This window comes from Eulemur rufifrons, chromosome 8 (genome assembly GCF_041146395.1).
Source record: "Eulemur rufifrons isolate Redbay chromosome 8, OSU_ERuf_1, whole genome shotgun sequence".
NCBI lineage: Eukaryota > Metazoa > Chordata > Mammalia > Primates > Lemuridae > Eulemur > Eulemur rufifrons.
This window is the reverse complement of record NC_090990.1, coordinates 98,828,062-98,855,953: the sequence shown is the minus strand read 5'-3', so window position 1 is coordinate 98,855,953 and position 27,892 is coordinate 98,828,062. Positions and strand designations below refer to the sequence as shown.

The 27,892-nt window shown below is 43.2% G+C and overlaps 1 protein-coding gene and 1 pseudogene across 3 annotated transcripts in view; one reads left to right on the top strand and one right to left on the bottom strand.

Moving 5' to 3' along the window:
* LOC138390767 (SLAM family member 9-like) overlaps positions 1-13,497 on the top strand; it is a 69,908-nt gene extending 56,411 nt beyond the window's left edge. The window contains exons 2-6 of one of the 3 annotated variants that reach the window (XM_069480384.1): positions 6,159-6,551; positions 8,317-8,613; positions 10,198-10,335; positions 10,538-10,614; positions 10,916-13,497. In XM_069480384.1, the coding sequence (XP_069336485.1) occupies positions 6,159-6,551; positions 8,317-8,613; positions 10,198-10,335; positions 10,538-10,614; positions 10,916-11,008 (998 nt within the window). In that variant the 3' untranslated portion in view covers positions 11,009-13,497. Of the gene's footprint in view, positions 1-6,158; positions 6,552-8,316; positions 8,614-10,197; positions 10,336-10,537 lie in introns of all 3 variants that reach the window. The other 2 variants (XM_069480381.1, XM_069480385.1) reach the window with 2 other exon arrangements.
* On the bottom strand, positions 878-1,399 carry LOC138389108 (proline-rich protein 13 pseudogene; annotated as a pseudogene).
* Positions 13,498-27,892: the final 14,395 nt, after the last annotated feature.

Sequence of the window (27,892 nt, the reverse complement as noted above, 5' to 3'; positions counted from 1 at the left end):
TGTGAGTTTATAACAGTGTCATCTGGGTGGTAGGTGATTCCGTCAGGCAGCATGAGTGTTGTGCATAGTTGGATCAATCCAAGGTTCAGGATTTGGTAGGTAGGTGAGACTGAGTGATAGTGGAACAAGGGCATTGAGGAGACTGGCTGGAGTGTTTGATGAGTTTGCCCCTGAGGTCTGAGAAGGGTTGTGAGAGAGGTGTGGTAGGTATGGTGAGCAGGTACTCAGCGGGAGTCCTCTACTGCAGAGGCAGGAAAGCTAATGCCACGTTTCCCAGGCTCCCTGGCAGCTGGAGTTCGGGGTGTGATTTAAGTTTCATTGTCAGAGGTAGGTCTGGGAGTTGAAATTGAGGCAGAAGCCATCCCTTTGCTGTTTCTCTTGTGTCTGTGTTAAGGAAAGTCACGGTATCACTGGGCTTTCTGCAGTAGTAGAGGCCCCACGTGTCTCACTATGTCTGTGGGTGTTGGCAGAAAAATGATCTACCTCCCTGCAACCCTACAGTTAGCATGACCAATAAAGGCCTGCTGGGAAGTTTATTTCCCACTAAATTACTCAAGTTTGCCAACATTGCAAAAAAAATGTACATTTTTTTCTTCATAGTTAAATTTCCACAACCCCCCCCCCAACCACAAGTATTACAAAGGGAAGTTAAAAATCACATTTTACAGATCTTAAACTTGCCTTCAGCATTTAGCTCAAAGGTCTCACCATCTTCAAAAAACAGGTCCCTGCTAGAGTCATCAGCTATAAGATCTATCCAAGCAGCAAAAAGACGGCCTTCGCTAGCCCATGGCAATCCTCCTCCCATTTTCCCTAGCCAGTCAGGGCTGGACAGCAGAGTGAGGCCCAGGTGGGCGTGTGGGGTGGGGCACAAGGGCTAATTTCCACCAGTATTACATGGTATCTGAAGGTTGGTGGGAGAGCAGAACTGGTGAGACTTGAGGGAAAGGTCCAGGCCCTGTATCCTCTCAGAGTCACTGCTGGAAGAGGAGGAAGAGGAGGAAGGGGAGGAGGAATGCTTGCCATGATTGTGGCGTTTGTGCATCTTTTGATGAGCTTTCTTCATTTTCTTCTGTATGTTCTTGTCCATTGTCATTCCTGGTCCTAACATGCCAGGAGCCAAGGGATTCACAGGAGGCATGCCAAGGGCAGGTAGGGGGTATGGAGGAGGGTAGGGACCTGGGGGTTGGCATCCTGGATACCCTGGCCATGGCACAGGATGAGGGGGCCCATGGTGGGGGGAAACTGCATTTCCCTGGGGAGCTCCTAGGGGAGCAGAAAAGGACCGGAGGAAAGGTGGATTGACAAGGGGTGGGTGGGTAGGATTCAATCCTCCAGGGTACCTGAAGTTGGGGGGATATGGATTTGGCCCTGGCTACCCAGCACTGGGATTCCACATGTCCAGGGGTTTTCCCCAGCATCTTCCTCCAAAAGACAGGCAAATGGAGATCCTAGCACCCATCCGTGAAGGGACCCCAGCCCAGTAATGGGGAAAGATGGAAACTGGGGAGTCCAGATGAAAGGTCACCTTTCCACCACCCGTCTGGGCTTGATTCTTCCTTCCTCCCATTCTTCAATGGTAAAAGTCAAAAGTCTTTTCTTTAAGATCAAAAACAAGACAAGTATGCCCACTTTCATCATCATTTCCATTTAACATAATACTGGAAACCCTAGCCAAAACAATTAGACAAGGAAAGGAAATAAAAGGCATTTAAACAAAAAAGGAAGAAGTGAAATTATATCTGCAGATGACATGGCCTTGTATACAGGAAGCCCTAAAGACTGCACCAAAAAACTCTTAGAACTAGTCAATGAATTCAGTAAAGTTGCAGGATATGATATTGACATACAAAAATCAGTGGCATTACTATACACTAACAATGAACTACACACCTCCAAATAAGAAAATAACTCCATTTACAATAGCACCACAAGAAGAAAATATGTAGGAATAAATTTACCCAAGGAGGTGAAAGATCTATACGCTGAAAACTATAAAATATTGATGAAAAAATTGAGGATGAAAAACTAATGGCAAGATATCATGTGGTCATGCATTAGAGAATTAACATTGTTAAAATGTCCATACTACCCAAAGCCATCTGCAGATTGAATAAAATCTCTATGAAAATTTCAATGGCATTTTTCACCCAAATAGAAAAAAAAATCTTAACATTTACGTGGAATTGTGAATCCCCAAATAGCCAAAGCAATTTTGAGCAAAAGAAAAAAGGATTTCCTTGTTTCAAAGTATATGACAAAACTCTAGTAATCCAAACAGTATGGTATTGGCATATACAGAGCCTAGAAGTAAACTCATGCCGGTAAGGTCTACCAGTCTTTGAAAAAAGTACCAAGAATATACAATGGGGAAAGGATAGTCTCTTCAATAAATGGTGTTTGGAAAACATGATATCCACATCCAAAAGAATGAAATTGCACTCATCTTACATCACACAAAAATTAGCTTGAAATACATTAAAAACTTAAATGTCATATGTGAAGCCATAAAATTCCTAGAAGAAAGCAGGGAAGAAGCTCCTTGACAATTGGTCTTCATAATGATTTTTTGGATACGACACCAAAAGCACAGGCATCAAAAACAAAAACCAACAACTGGGATTATATCAAACTATAAAGCTTCTGTGCAGCAAAGGAAACTATCAAGAGAGTGAATAGACAGCCTATGGGTTTGGAGAGAATATTTGCAAACCATTGGATAAGTGGTTAAGATCCAAAAAATATATGGAACTCATATAATTGAATAGCCAACAAACAAAACAAATAATTTAAAAATGGGCAAAAGCCCTGAATAGACATTTTTCCAAAGAGGATATACAGATGGCCAACAGGTATATGAAAAGGTGCTCTATATTGGTCATCATTAGAGAAATTCAAACCAAAACCACCATGAGCTATTATCTCACTTCTGTTACAGTGACTATTATCAAAAGTACAAGAGATAAACAGTGTTGGCAAGGGCGTGGAGAAGAAGGAACCCTTGTACCCTGTTGTTGGGAATGTAAATTGGTATAGCCATTATGGAAACCAGTATGGAGGTTCCTCAAAAGATTAACAGTGGAATGACCAAAGTCCCTCTTCTGGGTATATTTCCAAAGCAAATAAGATCAGTATTCACCTCAAAAGGATATCTGCACACCCATGTTCATTACAGCATCATTTACAATAGGAAAGATATGAAGACAACTTAGGGGTCTGTCAACAGACAAGTAAAGAAACTGTGGTGTACACATACATATAAGGGAATGCTGTACTGTTTTAAAAAGAAGGAAACACTGTCACTTGTGACAACATGGACTAACCTGAAGAATTTCACGCCAAGAAAAATAAGTCAGACACAGAATGAAAAATACAGCATGATCACTTATATGTGAAGTCTGTAACAGCTGCTCTCATAGAAGCAGAGAGTAGAATGGTGGTTGGGGAGATGTTGGTCAAAGGGCATAAAGTTTGATTTATAAGATCAATGAATTCTGGGGATGTAATGCATAGTGTGGTGACTATGGATTATAGTTAATCCCACTGTATTGTATTTTTACTTGATGTGTGCTCAGTGCAGCTCTCCCCCAACACCGCCCTGGGTGTGGTGGTGACGGATGTGTTGATCAGTTTGATTGTGGTAATCATCTCACAATGTGTATGTATATCAAATCATCACTTTGCATTCCTTGAATATTTACATTTTTTACTAATCAGTTATACCTCAAGAAATCTGGAAAAAATACAATTTGTAAAATTTACTGTTAGTATTTCTTCAAATATTCTTTCTTCTTTTTTTTCTTTCTTTTCTCTTTCTGGAAATTCTTTATGCATATACTGGTATGGCTGATGGTGTCCAACATGTCTCTGAAGGTTTGTTTGTATTTCTTCACTTTTTTCTTTCTATTCCTTAGACTAGATAATTTAAATTCCCAAATCTTCAAGTTCACTGATTATTTTTCTGCCTGCTCATATGTATTGTTGAGCCCTTCTAAGTGATTTTTTTCATTTTTGTTATTATATTCTTCAACTCTGGCATTTTTACTTGGTTCTTCGTTATGATTTCTGTATCTCTTTTTTTTTTTTTGAGACAGAGTCTTGCTTTGTTGCCTGGGCTAGAGTGAGTGCCGTGGCGTCAGTCTAGCTCACAGCAACCTCAAACTCCTGGGCTTAAGCGATCCTCCTGCCTCAGCCTCCCAAGTAGCTGGGACTACAGGCATGCGCCACCATGCCCGGCTAATTTTTTGTATATATATATATTTTAGTTGTCCATATAATTTCTTTCTATTTTTAGTAGAGACGGGGTCTCACTCTTGCTCAGGCTAGTCTCGAACTCCTGACCTTGAGCGATCCACCTAACAGGTGAGGGAGGGGAGGGGCAGGAGAAGAGAGCTTGGAGGGGCAGGAGAAGAGAGAAGTGGCTGGGGACTGAACACCTGCTGCTTGTCCTGGATGGCCCCAGGCAGGACGGGACGGAGCACTGGCCTAGGGACTCACTGATGTGCGTCCTGAAGGCCTGTGGCCTCGGCACTGGGGGTGCCAAGCTTGGGATCCCATGAGGGAGCTGAGGGAAGGGGAGGAGGCCTGGCTGGGAGGAGTGGCCTGGTGGCCTAAATCAGTGAATAAGTGGAAACAAAGAAATATCTGGAATTCTTCCACATGCGAGTACTCCATGAGCTAGTCTCTACTTCTGGTGAGAGCCAGGGCTGGGGCCTGGTAAGGGGAAGAGTTCAGTGATTTGGAGAGAACCGGGCACCCTGGCAGGCAGCGGGCAACCCAGGCGGGTCCTGAACTGCTGAGAGAAGGAGACTGTTCTTCCTTCAAGGACAAGTTAGCTCCATGGCACGTTGCCCTGGTCCACATTGGTCCTACCTTGGTCCCTAGGCGGGACAGAGAGTCCCCAGGTTCACTGGGGCTGTGTCTCATGGGCGAGGAAGGGATGAGGAGGGGGTGGCGCTGGGCGGCTGTGCCCATTGGTCAGGGCTCTGCAGAGACAGCACCTGCGGAAGCCTGACCAGGGGCCTCCTGGGGACTGCTCAGGGAAGGGGTCTCTTGGTGACAGGGACACAGTATTCACCAAACTGTCCACCTGCTCCCCAACATTTTTAGTCTCTGGCAGTTAGTAGGCTCTCTGTGGCCAGTTCTGCCTAGAACGATGCAGTGAAACCCCCCACGTGGCTCCTTCCCTGCTGTGGGCACAGAGGAGGCTCTCAGGATGCTGTGGTTCCATATGGTGGCTGGACAAGGTGGTGGAGGCCACATCCCTGTGGGACACAACCCCTCCCTCTCTATTTCTTAAGGGACCTGTAGGGTGAGTAATATACAAACTCCCTTTGTTCTGAGGCCCTGCATTGTGTACTTGTTTGTTACCACAGGACGACCTAGCCTACCCTGCCTGCGACACTTCCTAGCAGGAAGGCAAAGGCAAGCACCCATCATTACTGTGTTAGTGACCTATTGTGTGGCCTGTGACCCCAGAACTTAATGCCTAAAAGCAGCACCATGCTCTGTGTCACAGCTTCTGGTGGTCAGGATCGAGGTGTGGTGTAGCTGGGTCCTGTGGGTTGGGGTCTTACAGAAGGAAGTGAAAGTGTGGTCTGAGGTGGCCCCCTGTCCCCTGCCCTGTGGGCCTCTTCATAGAGCAGCTCGCAGCATGGCAGTGTGCTTCGCCAGAGTGAGCAAGACAGAAGTCACAGTCTTGCATAACTTGGTATCCCTAAGCAACACCCCATCAATTTGCTGTATTGTGTTCCTGGAAGCAGGTCACTAAGTGCAGCCCACACTCCAGGGGAGGGGATTACACATTGATGTGCACAGGAGGGAGAGACCTTTGGGAGACACGTTAGAAGCTGCCTCTTACATTTATGCACTTAGCATGTGCCAGAAAATGTACAAGGTTGTTTTGATCTATGATCTCATTTAATTCGTACTATCATTTTGGGATAGTAAGGAAACTGACAGTTAGGCAGTTTAGCCTGTTCAAGTTTATACTCCACGAGAACCAGAGTTGAACCCAAAATTAGTTCCAATTCATTGTACTAGGCTGCCTTCCTAGAAAGAAGAATTATGGATGGACTTGATTAAGAAGAAAAGTTCCGTGGTTGCCTTATTTGTTCTTGATGGTAAAACACTTGCATTTCCTGTTTCCAATGCCCCAGGTGTCTGCGGTGCTGTGGCTGAGAGTTCTGGGGCAAATGGCTCTGCAGTTAAGGATTGGGGAGCCCACATTCCTCTGAAGGGGATCTCAGGAGATTCTGTCTTGTTTGATGTTACCAAGAATCCAGGAGACGTTCTGGAAGCTGAGCTGGAGGAGCTCGCCTGGAGCTTCAGCCCTGAGTCAGACTACAGGATCATGTTTCGAGTCCAGAGAGGCGTCCAGTCTCCAACCTGGTTCAGCCTTCAGGACAAATTCAAGCAGAGGGTCCAGGTGCCCAGCTTGGCCTCCATGAAGATTGAGAACCTGACCTTTGAGGACAGTGGGCAGTACCGAGCTCAAGCCAGGTTAAATGAAGGAAGAGAAGTTATGCAGTATTTCCACCTTACTGTCTATGGTGAGTGACATCCCCTCCCTCCAGCCCATGGCTTACCTCCTCCTTTGTCACATTGGCCCCATGTTGCAGGATTCCATTCAGACACAGCCTTCAGCCTGCACCAACTCCCCTGAAAATAGGGCAAGTGAGGACATGAGAGATGGAGTCCAGAGCTGAGATTGATACCAGGGAGAAAATCACTTCAGGGTTTTGGGAGGGGAAATGGAAATAGTGTGAAATAGTAATTGTTCCAATAATTTTTTTTTGTCATTAAACTATTACTCAGTATCTTTTTATTTTAATAATTTGCAACTTTGGGTCATATTTTCCTTTTTGTTTGAAAGAATAAATATATATATATATATATTTTTTATTTCAACTTCTTATGGGGGTACAAAAGTTCAGGTTACATACGTTGCCCATGTACCACCTATCATGTTAATCATCCTTTCCAGTACTAATGTTACTTAATTTCTATAGTAGTTTTCCATTTTTTAAAGAACAAATTTCCATGAATTAGTAGCTTAAAACAACAGAAAAGTATTATTTCAGCATACTGTTGGTCTGAAGTCTGACACAAGTTGCACTGGGCTAAAATCAAGGTGTTGGGAGGCTGTGTCCTTTCTGGAGGCTTCAGGGGAGAATCCACGTTCTTGTCTTTGTCACCTGCTGCTTGCTATCTGCCTGCCTGGCCGTGGCCACCTTCCTCCATCTTCAAAGCCAGCAACGGTGGGTCGAATCCTTCTTGACCCCTCTCACCTCCTCTCCCTCCTTCTGTCACTTCTAAAGGTCCTTGTGATTACATTGGACCTATCTGGATAATCCAGAATAATCTCCTCTTTTCAACGTTAGTTGATTAGCAACCTTAATTCTATCTGCTACCTTAATTCCCCTTGCCATGAGACTTAACCTATTCCCAGATTCCCAGGACTGGAATGTGGAAATCTTTGGGGCCACTATTCTGTCTACCACAATTGGAAGTCCACACATATCAAGTCCTCTCTGTCCCTCTCCTCTCAGCGCCAGCCCCACACTCATTCAGCACTCTACAAACCTAGCTCTCAAAGCCTTGACAGGTATAGGAGAATGTTCTCACACAACACTATTTAGGACAGCTGTTTACCCAAGTCTTTCTTTCCATAAAGTTCCCCTCTGCATAGAGAAATATCCTACTATGGTGAGAGTGAGTTTGCAGCATTAGGTCCCATGTGTTTTCTAAGACTGGCTTACACATCTGACTCCTCTGTTCCTGTCTATACCTCAAGTTCAGTGGCATGCTCTAACCACGCTCAGAGATGCTCCTTGTTGCTGCCACCTCATCTCCCACCAATGCATCTACTCTCGGGAGTGAGAGGCTTTCTCTGGCCTCCCAGAGCTGGCCTGAAGTGCTGCCCCACAGGGCTGTGCAGTCCCAGGTGTCATCTCAGCTGGAGATGCAGGGGAAGGACCCTGGGCCAGGGCAAGCCCTTCTGCCCCAGACTTCTTCCCCTTCCAGCCAAGACCCCAGTTTCTTAGAAATAATGGGCTTTGAGTAGGTGGAGTGCGGCCTTTTTTCCTTTGGGAGATTTTTTAGACTTGTTAAATCTAGTGAAACCTCACAGAGCTGACTCAAGGGCTCCCTTTCTTATTGTCATCTGCTCAGTGTTTAGCTTTAGACAAACTGTGTTTTACCTGTAAGACACACCCACTTTTCTTATAAGGTGCATGCCATGGCTTCTGTGAGAAAATATAATGTGTCATGTTCTCTACAAATGAGGCTCCTTTGTTCTGTTCCTTCCTGCCCCAGAGCATGTGCCCCATCCCCACATCCTGGCTCGGTCACCATCCATCGCACTAGGCAGATGCAACGTCATTCTGGAGTGTAGGGCCCCAGGGGCCACAAGGGACCTGAATGTGACCTGGGAGATCAGGAGCCTCCCCACGGAGCTGGAGCAGAGAGGGACACCAGGATCTGCCCTCAACCACTGGACCCTGGTTGTGAGTTTGCCCCTGAACCAACCCAGTGCCAGCTTCACCTGTGTAGTCAGCAATCGCATGGACCAGAAAACTGCCACCAAAGAACTTCATGACATCTGTGCCCAAGGTGAATGGGAAGGGGCATCTGGTGCTCAGGCAGCCCTGGGGCCTGAGGGTCTGGGCTTTTCTCCCTGCCATGTGTATTAGCATCACCATCTACCTGGTCACCCACTCAGAAGCCTGGGAGTCCCAGTCACCTCACTTCTGCCTTTGATTGTCTCTCTCATTTGTGCCCTCCTCTCCCAACCACCCACCATGTCCCTGCTGGTCCAGGCTGCAGCCTTCCCGTGGCTCTCCCACTCCATCTGTCCTCTACCAGACCTCCAGTCCGGGTTTTGGGGAAAGCAGATGGGTTTATGTTATTTTTTGTGTGATCTGTGGGAACCTGATTCCAGCCCCTCCCTGTAGGATTTGGATCTTAGATATTCCTCCACCCACATTGCTGGCCTCACCTACTCACCTCACACCAAAGTGCTGCTGTAGTTCCCTCAACGTGTCCCGCCATTGCAATATTCTGAGCTTCTGGACATGCTGTGTCCTCTCCCATCAGGTGTCCTGAGTCCCATGACCTTCCCTTCCTGTCTTACTGCCCCTGAAGGATTCCCCTGAGGCAGGCAGGCTTCATGGGCTGAAGACTGGGTAGTGGCACATGGGCCCACACTTAAAGGTCTTGGGTTGAAATTCTGTTGTTAATCTATTTGAACAAGGGCTCCCTGTTTTCATTTTGCACATGGCTTGCAAATGATGTAGCCTGTCCTGCCCTCAGGCACCGCCTCCTTAGGGAGCTTTCCATGGCCAACCCCCCCCCCCCCCCCCCACTGAGCTGTAATGATGGATTTGTGTCTTGGTCTCCTCTGTAGACAGGACAACCTTGAGGGCAAGGCCATGTGTTGTTTTCCTTTGAATCTCTGTGCCAAGCCAGGTCTGGCAAAGTTTGCTCACAACCAGTGTTCCTGGAATGAATGAATGACTGGGACCCTGACTCCAGACCCATCTTCTCTTTGTCCAGGAGCTGCTGGAGGGTCTGATGTGTCATTGTCACTTAAAACCTCCTGTGACCCTCTCCTCTGACCCCGTCCTGGAGTGTCAGCTAACAGCATGGCCACAAGTCCCTGTGGGCACAGACTTCTACCTGCCTCTGACCCTTGTCCCTGATGTGCCCCTGCCCTGCCACAGTGGGGTTACTGGCAACTCCCAGGGCTGGCATTTGACACAGCCATTCTTTGAACATGGTACTCCTCAATCCTGGAGTGACCTCCTCTGAATATATGGAAACTCTTACTCCTCCCTCAAAGCTTAGTCTACCCACACCTCCTCTGGGAGGTCCTCCAGAAGCCCTCGTTCAAGGTATAAACCTCAGTTGCAGCAGTGTTCCACTGTCTGGCAGTTGACATTTTCTCAGTCATCCCTCCTGGGTGATGAGCTGCTTTCGGGCATGGACATCATCTTATCCATCTCAGTATCCCTGGCACAAGCAGCAGCTCGGTGTCTCGTTGAATGAATGGACCTGTCATGGTTCTCCCTCTTCAGCCTCTGCACCAAACCCCTTTGTGCCCCTCCACCAGCTTTCTCCCTCTGTCTGCCCTTCTAAATGGATATCTCAAGTTCTCTGCTGCCTTAATTTTGTTTATTCTTTGTATGAGGGAAACAGATTCACATGGACGGGGTATGGCTAGACTGCTGCCAGTCATCCTAGTGCCTATTGTGGTTTTGATGTTGATCCTGGGAGCTATATCATACCTTTGGAAAACACATGGGAAGAAGAAGAAGAAGATGGAACCAGAAAGAGGCAGGTTGCACTTGTCCTTCCAGGACCAGATACCTCCCCCTCCTCCACTAGAACTTGGTCCCCTTTCTCCTGAATGTGGCTGCCAAGGGAGTCTCCTGAATATGGGATGGTACATGTGGCCACAGCTTTGGCGTTCATGGCAGTGGGAGGGATACAGGTGTCCAAGGCACAGATTTAAGGATTGTGTGTGTGTGTGGCTCAGGTGCCCCATTGCAGGAGGACAATAGGGTTGAGGATGATGGCATCCATGATGAAGAGCTGATGAAGCAGGAGTCTCAGGTGGGTAAGAACAAGGTGATGGCTGGGGCCACTGGCCATCCAGGGCACTCCCAGGTCCTTCACTGCCCAGCCCTGGGCTTGCAAACCCAGGTATCTTCCACTTCTGGCCCTGTTGCCTGTTCATGTATTTCTGGACAATCAAGACCATTTACTAACAGAAAGTTGTAACTGGTGTCAATGTAATGCTTTCAGTTTGGGTAATTTCATGAGCAGAGCATGTCAGTGGGCACTGGTTCTGCAGGTCCCTCTGGGGCGATTTTATCCCTCAGCTGCTCCAGGACCCCTCTGTCTTGCATTCCAGGGCCTTGATGAACTCGATGTGGAAGAAAAGGGGCTTATGGCTACTGTCTACACCGAGGTCCGTATACCAGGCCGGGCCATGAATATCGTCTAATTGAAGGAAGCAGGAGAATCAGCACCACGGGGACACGTGTGGTCTGAGCCCGAAGCCTACAGACACCTGCCTCTCCCAGCTGCAGTTCAGCTCCATCTGCCCATGGTCTATATTGGCCTGACTTCACAAACATAAGCTCTATGGGTACTCATGGCCTGGTTACGTTCTGTGACACCTCCCCATGCTGTCCTCACTCTCAGGATCCTCACCCCTGCCAGGTGAGGGCTCTTGCTCTGTCATTTAGAAGGATTTGACTCTTCTCCAGAACCTTCCCAAGGGGACCCTGTCTGATAGTGCAGGTATCAAATCCCCACCACTATTGCTGGGTCGCTAGTGTGTGTAATTCGGAGAACACAAGCCCAGTTGTGGGAGCTGTGCAGAGGTGTTGACTGTGCCACAGGGGAGGGAGTTAGGACCTGGGTTCTGGGCGCTGAGTTATGGTCAAAGGAGGCAGCATGGGAGGGTGGAAACTCCCACAGGGACTGGCCTGAGGCTTCCTTCCCAAATCTCACATAGGCCTCCCTTGGCTGTGTTGAGCAGTGTGTGTGTGTTTGTGTGTGTGTATTCGGGGGAGTGTCTAGGGCACATCATTGCAAGTCAATCAAACCTGCCTTCCTTTTCACCTGTGCTAAGCTAGTCCGAAGCCTCAGCCTTAGCCAGTGGACCCAAAGTTATCTTCCTGTGCAGTGGAAAGAGGAATTCGCATTATCTCAAGCCCTTAGCAGCCTGTGCTTTCATTAGCCACATCTTTCCCAAATACTTCATTGATACTTTGAGCTGTCTGTGCTGCATTGGTTCCATGATGGAACTTATATCTGAAAATAACACAATTTTTTGACTTATCTGTGGTTTCACAAAAATTGCTTCAAAAATTTTGAGAGATAATAACAAGGCAAACCATGTGTTTGAAAGCATGAGGGTGTATCCTCACAGTAAAAATAAAACAAGAAGTGTCAAAGCAAAATGCCAGAGATATCAACAGTCGAACTTAGTACTTAAGGAAATGAAATTTTTCATACTGAAATAACCCAATACTAGCATACTGAATTCAATAGCACATTAAACCAAACATACTCCAAGGTCAGGTATAATTTACTCTTGAGCTACAAGGATGATTCAACATATGGAAATGAATAAATGTCATATAAGACATTCACATGGTGAAGGATAAAAATTAATTATATGATCCATACTGGTGTTAAGGTGGCTGAGAAAGGCACACACACTTGCCTCTTCCACAAAGACTGATGAAAACAGTGAGTAGATAACCACATGTTGAATGGAGTGTGTTAAGAGGGAATGCTGAAAGTCAGCAGGGGAGTGACACAATGTCACTTCCTCGGAGGCATGGAAAGATAGGGCCATGCAGCGACAATCAGCTTGGAGCCCAGAGGAACTCCCCATTTCACAGAAAAGGTAAGTGAGAGATCCCCAGTGGTCCACATTTGCAAAATGAATGTCTGCAATCTTAGCCATGGGAGAACCCCTTGGGCCGTGTGAATCCTGAGACTAGTGCAGGGAGTTGTGCGGACTCTATGTGATGGCATGTTCCAGAGAGGGAGTTTGTGTTGGGTCCCACACACCCCTGAGACCCAAGCAGCAGCATCACAGTGCAATTTTCAGAGCCCAACCCCCAGCAGAGCACATCCTACTCTAGGGCCCTAGAGCCCCTTCATCTCCACATCTCTGGAGTCCACTGACATCCTCTGACATCTACCTAGAAGGCTACAGTGGATCTAAATAGACATTTCTCAAAGGAAGACATACAAATAGCCAATAAATATTTGAAAAAATGCTCAACATCACTGGTGATTCGGGAAATGCAAATCAAAACCACAATGAGATATCATTCTACCCCAGTTAGAATTGCCATTAACAGAAAGACAAAAAATAACAAATGCAGAAGAAGATGTGGAGAAAAGGGAACTCTTATATGTTGTTGGTGGGAATGTAAATGAGTACAGCCAATATCGAGAACAGTGTGGAGGTTTGTTAAAAAAATAAAAATAGAACTCCCATATCATCCAGCTATCCCACTACTGGGTTTTTATCAAAAGGAAAGGAAATCAGTCAAAGAGATATTGTACTCACATGTTTAAGGAAGCAGCTTCCTTTAAATAGTGAAGATATGGAATCTACCTAAGTGTTCATCAACAGATGAATGGATAAAGAAAACGTAGTACATACAAGATGGAATACTATTCCGTCATCAAAAGAATGAAATCCTGTGATTTGCGGCAACATGGATGGAACTGGAGTCATTATGTGAAGTCAAATAAATGAGGTATAGAAAGACAAATATCAGGTGTAATCACTCATATGTGGGAGCAACAAAGGTAAGGTTGACCTCATGGAGATAGAGAGTAGAGTGAGGGTTACGAGAGTCTGGGAGTGGGAGGAGATCAGGAGAGGTTAGTTAATGGGTACAAACATAAGATTAGATAGAAGGAATGCGTTCTAATGTTTGATAACACAGTAGGGTGACTATAGTTAACAATAATTTATTGTATATTTCAAAATAGCTAGAAGAGAATATTTGAAATGTTCCGAACACAAAGAAATGTTAATGTTTGAGGTGATGGATATCCTAATAATCTTGATTTGATTGTTACACATTGTATGCATGTATCACAATATCACATGTACCACATAAATTTGTAAAATCATTATGTATTATTAAAAAAGAAAAAAAACCCAAAGGTCATATGATCATCTCAGTAGATACAGAATAAGCATTTGTCCACATATAACATTTTTTCATGATCAAAACTCTAAAGAGACCACAGTGGGGATTAAGTTTCAAAATATGAATTTTGAGAAGTTGCAGAGCAGAATAGTTAAGAGCAAGGTATGAACAGAGATCAGCCCCTGAGAGGGAGGCTTGGAGTCCAGTGAGAAGAGTAAGTTGAGCGGTTTGTTTTTTTCTCCCTCTCATCTCTGACTGTTGGCACGTTCTCAAGCTGTTGGAGAGACTTTCTGCCCAAATGAGCCCAGAGGCTGCTGCCATCAGTGAGATGGGAGCTTCCTGTGGACAGGGCACCAGGCTCCCAGTCCCCAGGGATACTTCCTGTCTCCACAGACCTGAGCTGGGATGGCAGGCCGTATTGCTTCTCTACCCACCATGTGCCCTTTTCTTTCTGGCAGGCTTCACTTCCTCAGGTTTTGTCTTGCTCATTCCCACACAGACATTTGCCAACTCTAGCCCAGACCGTAGGAGCCACAGAGGTCCAGTGGGTCCAGGGTGATCTGCAAGACTCCAGTGTCTGGACATTCTTGGCAGGCAGCCTCTTGGAGAGAGGGACAGACATGATCAGAGTGCTAGTTTTCCTCCACCCAGACTCTTTTTGTCCCCTTCTGTTCCCCCATCTACAGTTGCTGAGAAAATTGAGCCACCACACTGAGGCTTCCACAGAGAGTGGGGCTCAGACTTTTCCTCTTGGTGTCCTGCAGTGGACCTAGGGGTGCTTGACTGTGAGCTCCCTGCCTGCTGGCCCTCCCTGGTGCTACTTGCCTGGAGACTCCATCAGACCAGGGCATGCTTCAAGGCAGAGGAACATTGAACCTACTTGGGCACCTTATGGTCTACTCGGGACCAGTGTGCTTCTCGCTGGCATGGTCAGGGATTGATCTTCAGGGACCTGGTTCCCATACCCCCAGGTCTCCATCGTGTTGCTTGGGGGCACAGAGAGGATATTTATGAATTAGTCTTGGGAGGCAACAGGGCCTGCATGGGCAGATATAGGGGGAGAGTTTAGTGTGAGTTCTAGCTGTAGTGTGCTTGTGGGGCACCCCTCCCCCAACAGGAGGGCCATGCTCTCAGCTCAGGCTGGGATCCTGGGCAGGGAACCTCCTGTCCTACATTATAGTCCTGGGCAAGCTCTGCTTGCTTGAGCTCTGCTGGCAGATGCTGGGGGAAAACTGTGAAACAGGGGAGAGTGGAGAGGAGTGAAGCTTGCTCCAGACTGTCAGATTGTAAATCTCAGATGGTCCTGCCTCCACAAGGAGGCTTCATCCCCTCCCTGGCAGCTTTTCCCAAAAGCTGGGAGCAGACCTTTGAACACTGCTGAAACAGATACCTTGCCATCTTTTTTGTGGAACCTAAGGACAAGCTTACCCAACCCAGCCCTGCCCAGCTACATTCCCCACCCGCTTTTGCTGTGGCACAGAGTAGAACTCACCTTAAGTTGCAGGGCCCCACCTACCACCTGGGGCATTCAAGTGTTTCTACTGTGGTACTAGAGCCAGTCACAGGATCCAAAAACATTGCAACTTGTTGCTTTTGGCAAGTGCCACCTTCTGACAGGGAGGTCAATTTGCACAGTCCTTTACAGCATTTATTGACTCAATCATACAGGGTGTGGTTGACTCTCACTCACAAGCACCATCTACTGTCTCAGAGATTAAACTGGGTATGCCATTATCGAAACAAAAGAAAATCCCAAAATAAGAAGCAACAGCTGCTCCAGATGACAAACAATCAGTGAAAGAACTCCAGAAGTATGAAGAATCAGAATGGAAAGACACCACCAAAAGTGAACACTAGCTCTCTAGCAATGGATAGCCACCAAAATCAGAATATTGAAATGACAGATAAAGAATTTCAAAATATAGATCATAAGTAAGCACAACAAAACCAACACAAAGAAACCACAAAAAGAATTCAGGAAATAATGAAAAATTCACTAAAGAAATGAAATTATGAAAAAAAAAAACTTGTGTAAATGAAAAATTCATTCAAGAAAATAAAAAACATGGTGGAAAGTCTTAAGAATAGACTAGACCAGGCAGATGAAACAATCTCAGAGCTCGAAGACAATACCTTCGAATTAAGTCAGTCAAAGATAAAGAATAGAGAATTAAGAGGAATGAACAAAGCCTAGAAGAAATAAGGAATTATGGAAAGAGGCCAAACCTAAGAATTATAGGCATCCCTGAGTGTGAAGAAGAAAACACACAAGGGTTGGAAAACCTATTTGAAGGAATAATTGAGGAAAAATTCCCTGGTCTTTGTCAGAAATTTAGATATCCAGGTACAAGAAGCTCAATGAGCTGGGAGATTCACTGGAAAGAGGCAATCACCACGACACATAGTTATCAGACCGGCCAAAGTTAACACAAAGGAGGAATTCCTTGAACCATATGGCACAAACATCAGGTAACTTAAAAAGGAAAACCCGTCAGGCTAACTTCAGACTTCTCAGCTGAGACCTTACAAGCCAGAGGGTATTGTGGTCCTATTCTCAGTCTTCTAAAACAAAATGCTGGACAGCCTAGAATTTTGTATCCTGCAAAACTAAGTTACTTATGGGAGGGAGAAATAAGGACTTTTTCAGACAAGCAAACTCTGAGAGAATTTGTCAAGACCAGACCTCCCCTGCAGGAAGTACTCAGATCTGCATTATACATTGATCAGGACAATAGAAACTCACCAGTGGAAAATCACCCAAAATCTAAAGCTCAAAGCCCATATAAAATAATGGCTCAAGAGGTAAAACAAAACAAAACAATAAGTGTCTACCCAACAGGATGAACTGATATGCATCCCACTTATCAATTCTTTCAATGCATGTAAATGACTTGAATTCTCCACTCAAGACACATAGGCTGACTGAATGGATAAAAAAATACAAGCCAAGTATCCTTGTCTGCAGAAAACACATCTAACTCACAAGAACTCATTGAGACTGGGGCGATGGGATTGAAAAATATTCTATGAAGATGGAAATGAAAATAAAGCAGGTGTAGCCATTCTCATTTTAGATGACATAGAATTTAAATCAACAATAGTAAAGAAAGACAAAGATGGTTATTGTATAATGGTAAAGAGAGCAATTCATCAAGAAGACATAAGAATCCTAAACATTTATGCACCTAACACAGTTGCATCCGCATTCATATAGTAAACCCTACCAGATTTAAAGAAAGTGAAACACAGCAACATCATAATTGCCAGAGACTTCTACATCTCACTGACAGAACTGGACAGATCCTCAAAGCAGAAAATAAATAAAAACACACTGGATTTAAATAGGACTTTAGAGCAAATGGGCCTAACAGACACTTACAGAATATTCCACCCCAAAACTATTGAATGTACATTCTTCTTATCAGTACATGGAACATTCTTTAATACTGATCACATCTTAGGCCACAAAACATGTCTCAAAAATGCAAAAAAATAGAAATTATACCATGTATCTTCTTAGATCATAGTGGAAGAAAATTAGAAATCAACCCTATAGAAACACTCAATTCTGCAGAAAGTGATGGAAACTAAATAACCCACTCCTGAATGATTATTTGGTCAAGGAGGAAATTAAGGTGGAAATGAAAAGATTCCTCAAACTAATGACAAAGGGGACACAAGTTATCAAAATCTGTGGGATTCAGCAAAAGCAGTCCGAAGCGAAAATTCATAGCCTTAAATGCCTGCATTAAAAAGACAGAAAGGGCCGGGTGCGGTGGCTCACGCCTGTAATCCTAGCACTCTGGGAGGCCGAGGCGGGTGGATTGCTCAAGGTCAGGAGTTCGAGACCAGCCTGAGCGAGACCCCGTCTCTACTAAAAATAGAAAGACATTATATGGACAACTAAAAATCTATATAGAAAAAATTAGCCGGGCATAGTGGCGCATGCCTGTAGTCCCAGCTACTCGGGAGGCTGAGGCAGTAGGATCGCTTAAGCCGAGGAGTCTGAGGTTGCTGTGAGCTAAGCTGACGCCACGGCACTCACTCTAGCCTTGGCAACAAAGTGAGACGCTGTCTCAACAAAAAAAAAAAAAAAAAAAAAAGACAGAAAGATTGTAAATCAACAATCTTATGAATCATCTCAATGAAGTAGAAAAATGGAAGAGCAAACCAAAACTAAATCCAGCAGAAGAAAAAAGAACTAAGATTAGAACAGAACTAAATGAAATTGAAAATAAAAACACAACACAGAATAGCAATGAAATGAAAATTTATTTCCTTAGAAAAGACAAACAAAATTAATAGACCTCTAGCAAGATTAACTGGAAATAGAAAAGAAAGGACCCAAATAAGTTCAATCAGAAATGAAGGAGATATTACAACTGATACCAAAGAAATATAGAATATCATCTGTGAATACTATAAAAATCTCTGTGTACATAACCTCAAAAACATTGAGGAAATGGACAAATTCCTGGAAACACACAACCGCCTAATGCTCAATCAGAAACAAATAGAACTCTTGAAGAGTTCAATTATGAGCAACAAAATTGAAGCAACAATAAAAAAATGTTCCAACAAAAAAATTCCCCAAACAGATGGTTTCACAGTTAAATTTTATCAGACCTATGAAGAAGAATTGATACCTATACTGCAGAAATTATTTCATAACATCAGGAAGGAAGGAATTCTCCCTAACTTATTCTACAAAGCCAGTATCACCTTTATACCAAAGCCAGGAAAGGACACAACAAAAAAAGAAAATGATAGATCAATACTGTTATGAATAAAGATGTAAAAATCCTCAATAAAATTCTAGCAGACAGAATTCAGCAGCATATCAAAAAAAACAATCCACCAAGAACAAGTGGGCTTCATACCAGCGATGCAAGGATGGTTCAACATACATTCATCCATAAATGTGATTGACCACAAAAACAGAAGCTAAAACAATGATCACGTGATCATTTCAATAGATGCAGAAAAAGCATTTGACAAAATTCAGCACCCTTTTATGATAAAAACTCTTAACAAAGTAGGCATAGGTGGAACATATATGAAAATTACAAAAGCTATATATGACAAAACCACAGCCAACATCATACTGAATGGGGAAAAGTTGAAAGAATTGCCACTTACAACTGGAACAAGACAAGGGTGTCCACTGTCACTACTTCTATTCAACATAATGCTGGAAGTCTTAGCCAGAGCCATGAGGAAAGAGAAGGAAATTAAGGGTATCCAAATGGGGAAAGAAGAGGTCAAACAATTCCTCTTTGCTGATGATATGATCTTCTATTTACATAGCCCCAAAGATTCTGCCAAGAGACTCCTGGAGTTGATAAACAAATTCAGAAATGTCTCAGGTTAAAAAATCAACGTACACAAATCAGTAGCATTCCTATACACCAACAACAGTCAAGCTGAGAATCAAATCAGACTGAATATCTTTCAAAATAGCTAGAAAGGAAATATTATAAAATAGCTAGCAATATACTTAAGTAAGGAGGTGAAATATTTCTATAAAGAGAACTATGAAACACTGCAGAAGGAAATTTCAGATGATGTAAACATATATCATGCTCATGAATCAGCAGAATCTACATTGTTAAAATGTCCATACTACCCAGAGTGATTTACAGATTCAGTGGAATCCACATCAAAATACCAATGTTATTTTTCAGAGATCTAAAAAAAAATAATTCTATGCTTTGTTTGGAACCAGAAAAGAGCCTGAATAGTTAAAGCAGCCTTAAGCAAAAGGAAGACATCTGGAGGCATCACTTTGCCAGATGTTTAAATATACTAAAAGGCTACTGGAACCAAAACAGAGACATAGACTAATGCAATAGAACAGAGAACCCAGATATAAAACCATCCACATGTTGCCATCTGATCTTTGACAAAGTCGAGAGAAATATACACTGGGGAAAAGAATCTTTATTCAATAAATGGTGCTGGGAAAATTGGAGCCACATGTAGAAGATTAAAACAGGATCCACATCTCTTACCACTCACAGAAATTAATTGAACATGGATAACAAACTTAAACCTGAGACATGAAACCATAAGAATTCTAGAAGAAAATGTTGGAAAAACTCTTCTAGATATTAGCCTAGGCAAAGAATTGATGAAGAAGACCCCAAAGGCAATCACAGCAACAACAACAAAAAATAAATGGTACTTGATTAAATTAAAAAGCTGCTGCATAGGCAAGGAACCAATGAACAGAGCAAATAGAAAACCTACAGAATGGGAGAAAATAATTGCATGCTATACATCCGATAAAGGGCTAATAACCAGAATCTACAAAGAATTCAAGCAAATCTACAAGAAAAAAAATCAAACAGCCCCACTAAAAAGTGGACAAAAGACATGAACAAAAGCTTTTCAAAACAAGATAGACTAATGGCCAATAAACATATGCAAAAATGGTCAACATCACTAATCATCAGAGAAATGCAAATCAAAACCACAATGAGGTATCCCCTAACCCCAATGAGAATGGCTTTTATCAAAAAGTCCCAAAATAATAGATGTTGGCAGGGATGCAGAGAGGCAGGAATGCTTCTATGCTGTGGGTAGGACTGAAAGGTAGTACAACCTCTATGGAAAAGAGTATGGAGATTCCTCAAAGAACTAAAAGTAGACCTACCGTTTGACCCGGCAGTCTCACTACTTGGTTTTACCTAAAGGGAAAAATGTTATTTTATCAAAATAGACTTGCACTAGAATTTATGGCAGCACAATTCACAATTGTAAAGATGTGGAATCAACCCGTGTCCATAAATTCATGAGTGGATTAATAAAATGTGGTACATGTATACCACGGTTTACTACTCAGCCAAAAAAAATGCACTAAAACCTTTTGGAACAATCTGGATGGATCTGGAGACCATTCTCCTTAGTGAGGTATAGCAAGAATGGAAAAACAAACACCACATGTATTCACTAGTAAATTGGACCAAACCTATGAGTACTCATGTGCACAGATGGAAGTAACACTCAACGGATATCAAGCAGGTGGGAGGGCGGATGAAATCATACCTAATGGGTACAGTGTACACTATGAGAGTAATGGGCACACTTACAACTTTGACTTAAGCAGTATAAAAGCAACTCATGTAACCAAAATATTTGTAGCCCTGTAATATTCTGAAATAAAAAAGAAAAGATAATAGCTAAGAACATAGATTAAAAATATGAATTTTGGTGGGGACAAAAGATTCCTACTATAGCAATATCTTTATGTAAATTTTTAAATAAACTGTTTGTGCTAGAAAGGAAAACTAGAAAAATAAAAATTTATTAATATGACAAAAAACTCCTCTAAACAATTTAGGTATATATGCAATGTACCTCAACATAATAAATGCCATATAGGACAGGCCCACAGCTGACATAATGTTCAATGGTGAAAAGTCAAAACTGTTTTCTCTAAGATCAGAAACAAGACAAGTATGCGCACTTTCATCATCTCCATTTAACATAATACTGGAAACTCTAGCCAAAGCAATTAGACAAAAAAGGTAATAAAAGTATTTAAACAAAAAAGCAAGAAGTACAATTATCTATGTTTGTAGATGACATGGTCTTATATATAGGAAACCGTAAAGGCTCCACCAAAAAACTCTTAGAACTAATACATGAATTCAGTAAAGTTGCAGGATATGATGTTGACATACAACAATCAGTGGCATTACTATGCACTAACAATGAACTACACACCTCCCGTTAAGAAAATATTTCCATTTATAGTAGCACCAAAAGAATAAAATATGTAGGAATAAATTTAACCAAGGAGATTAAAAATCTGTAGACTGAAACTTATGAAATATTGATGAAAAACTTGAAGATGACACAGATAAATGGGAAGATATCGTGTGATCATGTATTAGAAAATGAATATTGTTAAAATTCCCATACTACCAAAAGCACTTACAGATTAAAAGAAATCTCTATCAAAATTTCAATGGCATTTTCACAGAAATAGAAAAATTCTTAACATTTATATGGAATTACAAAGACACCAAATGGCCCAAATGATTTTGAGCAAAAAGAAGAAAGATAGAGGCATCAGACTTCCTTGTTTTAAAGTACATGACAAAATTCTAGTAATCAAAACAGTATGGTATTGACATGTACAGAGCTCAGAAATAAACACATGTCTGTAAGGTCAACTCGTCTTTGAAAAAAGCACCAAGAATATAAAAGGGGGAGAGGATAGTCTCTTCAATAAATGGTGTTTGGAAAACATGATATCCACATCCAAAAGAATGAAATTGGACTCATCTTACATCTTACAAAAATTAGCTTGAAATACATTAAAAACTTAAATGTCATATGTGAAGCCATAAAATTCCTAGAAGAAAACTGCGAAAAACCTCCTTGACATTGGTCTTGGCAATGATTTTTTGGAGATGACACAAAAGCACAGGCATCAAAATCAAAAACAAACAACTGGGATTATATTCAACTCTAAAGCTTCTGCACAGCTAAGGAAACTATCAACAGAATGAATAGACAACCTATGGATTTGGAGAAAATATTAATATTTACAAACCATTGGATATGTAGTTAATATCCAAAAATATATGAAATTCATATAATTCAGTAGCCAAAAACAAAAAAATAATTTAAAAATGGGCAAAGGCTCTGAATAGACATTTTTCCAAAGAAGACATACAGATGGCCAATTTTGATTCCATGTGAGAAGTTTCTGACCTTGGAACTCAAGGACGGCCTTTTGAAGTGACTTCCCATTACTAGGTGGAGAGGGGGAATCAAGCCAATCTTCCATATTCTCTTGTCTGGGAATGTGCAGAACAGTTTTGGGGGAGAGGACACAGTGGTCTCCAGGTGACTTGCTTGAGGCCATACAGTGGGATAGAAGACCAGATGTGATGTTGGGGAATGAGTCCTGAGCTGCTTGTCAGGAGTCCAGACCTCGTCCTTTGATTAGCTGGGTGACCTTTTACAGGTCACATACCACCCCCTGCCAGGACTCTGATTTCACATCCATTAAGTGGGGTTAATACACAGTGACCTGACTACTTTGAGTCATGGGACCAGCCTGCAGATGTCCCCTTGGGGGTGTTCTGCCTGGGCAGGCACAGCAGAAGCCTCAGTGTGGAGGAGAAGGTGGCACTGTCTAGTGTTTAGGAGGATGGTGCAGCTCCCCATGGTAATGGGAGGTGGAGCTCTTGAATGTTGTGGGGTACCCAGGTTTGGAGAGAAGAGACCAGGGCCTAAATCACAGTAGGTGGTGGTGAGTTTGAGCCAGCTGAGGCTGTGACCAGAGGGAGTGTACACTTCTCTATCCCACTCCTCTGAGATAGCATGATCAGGGCTGGTAGAAGCTTAGTGAAAGTCATAGTTGAATCCAGCCAAGAGCCTGTCAGCTTCTGTGGGGCCTTGGCTTGCCTTGAGTATATGGAGAGGATGACTGGCATTAGTGGCAGCTGAGGAAGCCCTATGGCTGCCAGCAGAAGGTAAATGCTAATATTTGTGTAGAGACTGTGCACAGTTAACACTCTCCACAAAGAGCTTTTTTCTTTTGCACACAGCTTCTTACTTGGGCAACAGTCAACAATTTCAAAAAATGAGAAAAGGTCTTTGACTTATTAAATAGGACATGAAAGAAAAACAAAACAGAAATTATAGAAATGAAATATTCATTGAAGAAATTACAAAACACAATGGAAAACCTTACTAATAGGCTAGATCAGGCAGAGGAAAGAATCTCAGTGCTTGGAGAGAACACCTATGAGCTAAACAAATGAGTCAAAGAGAAAGAAGAGAGAAAAAGAGGAATGAGCAAAGCCTACAAGAAATGTGGGATTATGTAAACTGGCAAACATAAGAATCATAGGGATCCCTAAGGACAAAGAAGAAAATACACAAGGGTTGGCTAATTTATTTGAGGGAATAATTGATTAAAATGTCCCTGGCCTAGCTGGGAATATAGATATCCAGGTACAAGAAGCCCACAGGACTCTAGGAAGATTCATCATGAAAAGGAAATCGCCATGTCACACAGAATTAGGCTGTCCAAAGTAAACACAAAAGATGCACTCCTATGAGCAGTAAGGTGAAAACTGCAGGTAACCTACGAAACTAACTGCAGACTTCTCAACTGAAACTTTACAAGCTAGAAGGTACTGGGAACCCATCCTCATTTTCTAAAACAGAATAATGGACAGCCTAGAATTTCGTATCCTACAAAACCAAGTTTTTATATGAGGACGAAATAAAGAGTTTCCCAGATAAGCAATCAGCGAGGGAATTTGTGAAGACCAGACCTGCCTGTGGGAAGTACTCAGACCTGCATTATACTCTGATCAGCGCAATAGACACCCGCCAGTGTTAAATCATCCAAAAGCTAAAGTGCAGAACCCAGATTCTACGATGGCTCAAGAGGTAAAACAAAGCAATAAGGGTCTACCCAACAGGACAAGCAGAGATACACCCCAATCAATATTTGTGAATGGCTTGAATTCCCGAGTGAAGAGACAAATGTTCGCTGAATGAATAAAAAAATACAAGCCAAGTATCTGTTGTCTCCAGGAATGCATCTAACCCACAAAGATTTATTGAGACTCAAAGTGAAGGGATAGAAAACAATATTGCACGCAAATGGAAGCCAAAAGAAAGGTGGTGTAGCTGGACTCATATCAGATAACATAGACTTCAAATCCACAAAAGTAAAGAAAGACAAACATGGTCACTATACAATGGTGAAGGGAACAATTTAACAAGAAGACTTAACAATCCTGAATATTTATGCACCTAACAAAGGAGCACCCAGATACATAAAGCAAATCCTACTTGACATAAGGAAAATGATAAATAGAAGCACCGTAATAGCCAGGGACTTCAACAGCCCACTGACAGAACTCAACAGAGCCTCCAAACAGAAAATAAGCAAAGAAACAATGGACTTAAACAGAATTCTAGAACAAATGGGCCTAACAGACATCCACAGAACATTCTACCCCCAAACTACTGAATATACATTCTTCTCATCAGCTAATGGAACTTTCTCTAAGATTGATCACATCCTAGGCCACAAAACGGGTCTCAAAAAATTAAAAAAAAAATAGAAATTAGACCACGGATTTTCTCAGATTTCTGTGGAATAAAATTAGAAATCAACACCAACTGAAACACTCATCTCTACACAAAATCATGGAAATGAAACAACCTATACCTGTGTGATAGTGGGGTCAGGGAGGAGATAAAGATGGAAATCAAGAGATCTTCGACCTTAATGATAATGGGGACAGAAGTTATCAAACTCTATGTGATACAGCAAAAGCATTCCTGAGAGGAAAACTCATAGCCTTAAATTCCCACATTGAAAAGACAGAAAAGACAGAAAGATTTATAATCTTACAAATCATCTCAAAGAACTGGAAAAGGAAGAGCTAACCAATCCTAAACCCAGCGAAGAAAATAAATAACCAAAATGAGAATCAAACTAAATGGGATAAGGATGGAGGAAAGCTATCAACTCAGGAGGAGCCCACTCTGGTTTGCTGTAAGAGAGTGAGTTCTTGGTGACCAGGGTAGCTTGGGGCCAAGCTGTGAACCCAGGTAAGCAGATAAGCATCAGGGCAGTGCATATGTGAGAGCACCATGCTGACTGTGACCACAGGGAGCAGGTCCTGGTCAATGTGATGTCAGGCACATCACAGTGTGAAGTTCTACATTTCTCTGCAATTACTTATTGAGTGTGCACGGCATCTACAAAAGAGCTGAATGGCTCTTTCTCTAGATTGATGGGCTGTCTCCCCAGTAGTAACTTGCTAGTCCTGCCTGGGGTGGGAAAGCTTGTGTAAGCTGGTTTCTTCGCCCTTCAATGTTTCCACTGTAGCTGACCAGGCTCGAAGGCAGCATGGGTCCCTGCTCAGAGCACCAGCCGCCTTGCTGTGCCTCCAGGTTCCTGGGGTTCATCAGCCTCCTCTTCAGTGAGTAGCCCGTGGTCCCTGGGAAGGAGAAACAATTGTGTGGAGCTGGGATAGCTGGGCCGCCACCCCTGGGAGGGCTGTTTCGGTTCTGTTGCTTTTGGGGAACAGAAAGAGAAAACCACTCTGTCAGAATTTAAAAATGCAGTATATTAAGTTAGAGCCCACAGTAAACCAAAACAATGAAATGGCCTTTTGGTGGTGAGCAGGATGGGAACCCTGAGCTCAGGCAGCCTTGGCTGCATTAAGGGGACCTTAACCCAGAGGTGAGGCCACTTCTGCTGCATTAGCAGGGAAGCCCAGAGAGCCTGGAACTGCCTAGAAAGAGGGATGCAGAGGGATCAAATAGCTGCCTCCCAGGGATAAAGGGTGGAAATGGTGTACTCCTGGCCTGGAACTCAGCCGTGTCCTGACAGTCTCTGCACTGTGCTGTGGAGGAGGGGCCAGAACTGGAACCCCAGTGTCTGAGCTGCAAGAAGCTCCTCTGGTCTGGGCTGCTGGAGCTGCACTGAACAGGACAGTGGAGGTGCGCTCCTCTGCTAGGGCTCAGCTCCAGGCAGATCATCTCAGAGGAGAGGCCCTTGAAAGTCTCAGTTTTATCTTAAAATGCTTGTGTAATTTGCATGAGTTTCCATTTGAAAATGTTAAAAAGGATTTGCCTTCTGGGGTACAAGGAATCCTATAGACTATGCCCTTTTTCATCCCTGTGGATGGCCTTTCCCTTGACCCTGAAATGCTGTTCAGGCTCCGGAGACCTGGGATCAAACCATGTCCATTACAGCACTGTTCTGGGACAGAACCCCAGGGAAAAACAGGAGGTGCCCAACAGTCAGGAGTGATTGAAGAAATTGAGAGTATGTGTCCCATGAAGTATTATGGAGGCCTAAAAATGCAAATGTTACAGTTGTCTGGGAGGAATTTTCCCTTTTCATGAAGTAAAATGCATGAATCCCCATCAGGAAGATTCAGGAAACTAAATACAATGAAATCTTGTTTTTTTTTAAGAAAAGCACCCACCAAAATTTAAGGGTGTCTTTGTACCCACATGTTGATAAGAATATGCTAAAAACACGGAAGAACCAGTAGATACTAAAATGAACTAGAGGACGGCATGAAATTCAGTGGAAAAAATGGAGAGGAAGAAAGTAGAATGACCTGATCTAGGCTGTATATTATACGCATTGCTTTATGAAATATTATATGTGTATACATATAATGACATGAAATAAAAGCTAATAAAAAAATAAGTCCCAGTAAATATGAATTTTTCTGAAAGATTTTATTGTTAATATTTTGTTTTAATATTTCAGCCACTGATTGAACTTGCTGGGAAGTATATGAAATCTAATGGATTAGAAAGTACTTGTAAAACAGGACTTCTCAAAGCAAAGATGAGCTTTGCAATGGCAATGGGTTAGAGCCCATTTAAACAGGTAACTTTTTGTAGACTGCAAAATGTAGGCTTTCTCCACTTCCACGATGTTTTTTAACTTGGAGAAATATGTTCAGTTGCATAGTTTTCTCTGTAGACACTGGGGCTGGGGGAATACTAAGAAAACAAGAAAAAGAAAGAAAAAATGGAAGGAAGAAAGGGAGGGAAGAAGGAAAGAAGGAAGGAAAAATAAATGACTTAGAATTCCTACTTTTAGGGCTAGGCTGTCTGTGTCCAGATAATGACAGTGATTCTCTGGAGGTCACAGAGGACATTGGGAGGAATGAGTTTGGTTGTCCCCTTGGCCCTGCCCTCCATGGTAGTCAATGCGACAAGACCCCTAGCAGTGGAGTTTGGACAGAGGCTGCCCTTAGAGGGAACATCTCCCAGAAACTGCTCCATAGCAATGTATGGAGATCCACAGTTGGATGCATTTCTCCTTTGGTTTTGGGTTGTCCCTGTTCACATTCACCCTTGACTTGGGGAGGGTTGGGGGGAGAAGGAGTGACGGTGAGGGAGGTAATAAAGAATTTGTCCTTATCATTCTCAAACCCTGAACACTTTCTGGATATGTGCTTGGAAGGGGACATGGGGAGGGCAGGTGGGAGGCTGAGGGTGGCTCAGTGCACACTGCACTTTCCCAGAAACGCAGGCAGCCACCAGGGAGGGTGACTTCACCTGTGGGGATGGCCTCAGCCTGAGCATAACAGCATTTACTGGGCACCCAGCCAGTGTCTGCTGGCAGGGAGTTGGAGAAGAAAGGGTCTGCATATGGCTGCAGGGACATGGCCTCAGACCAC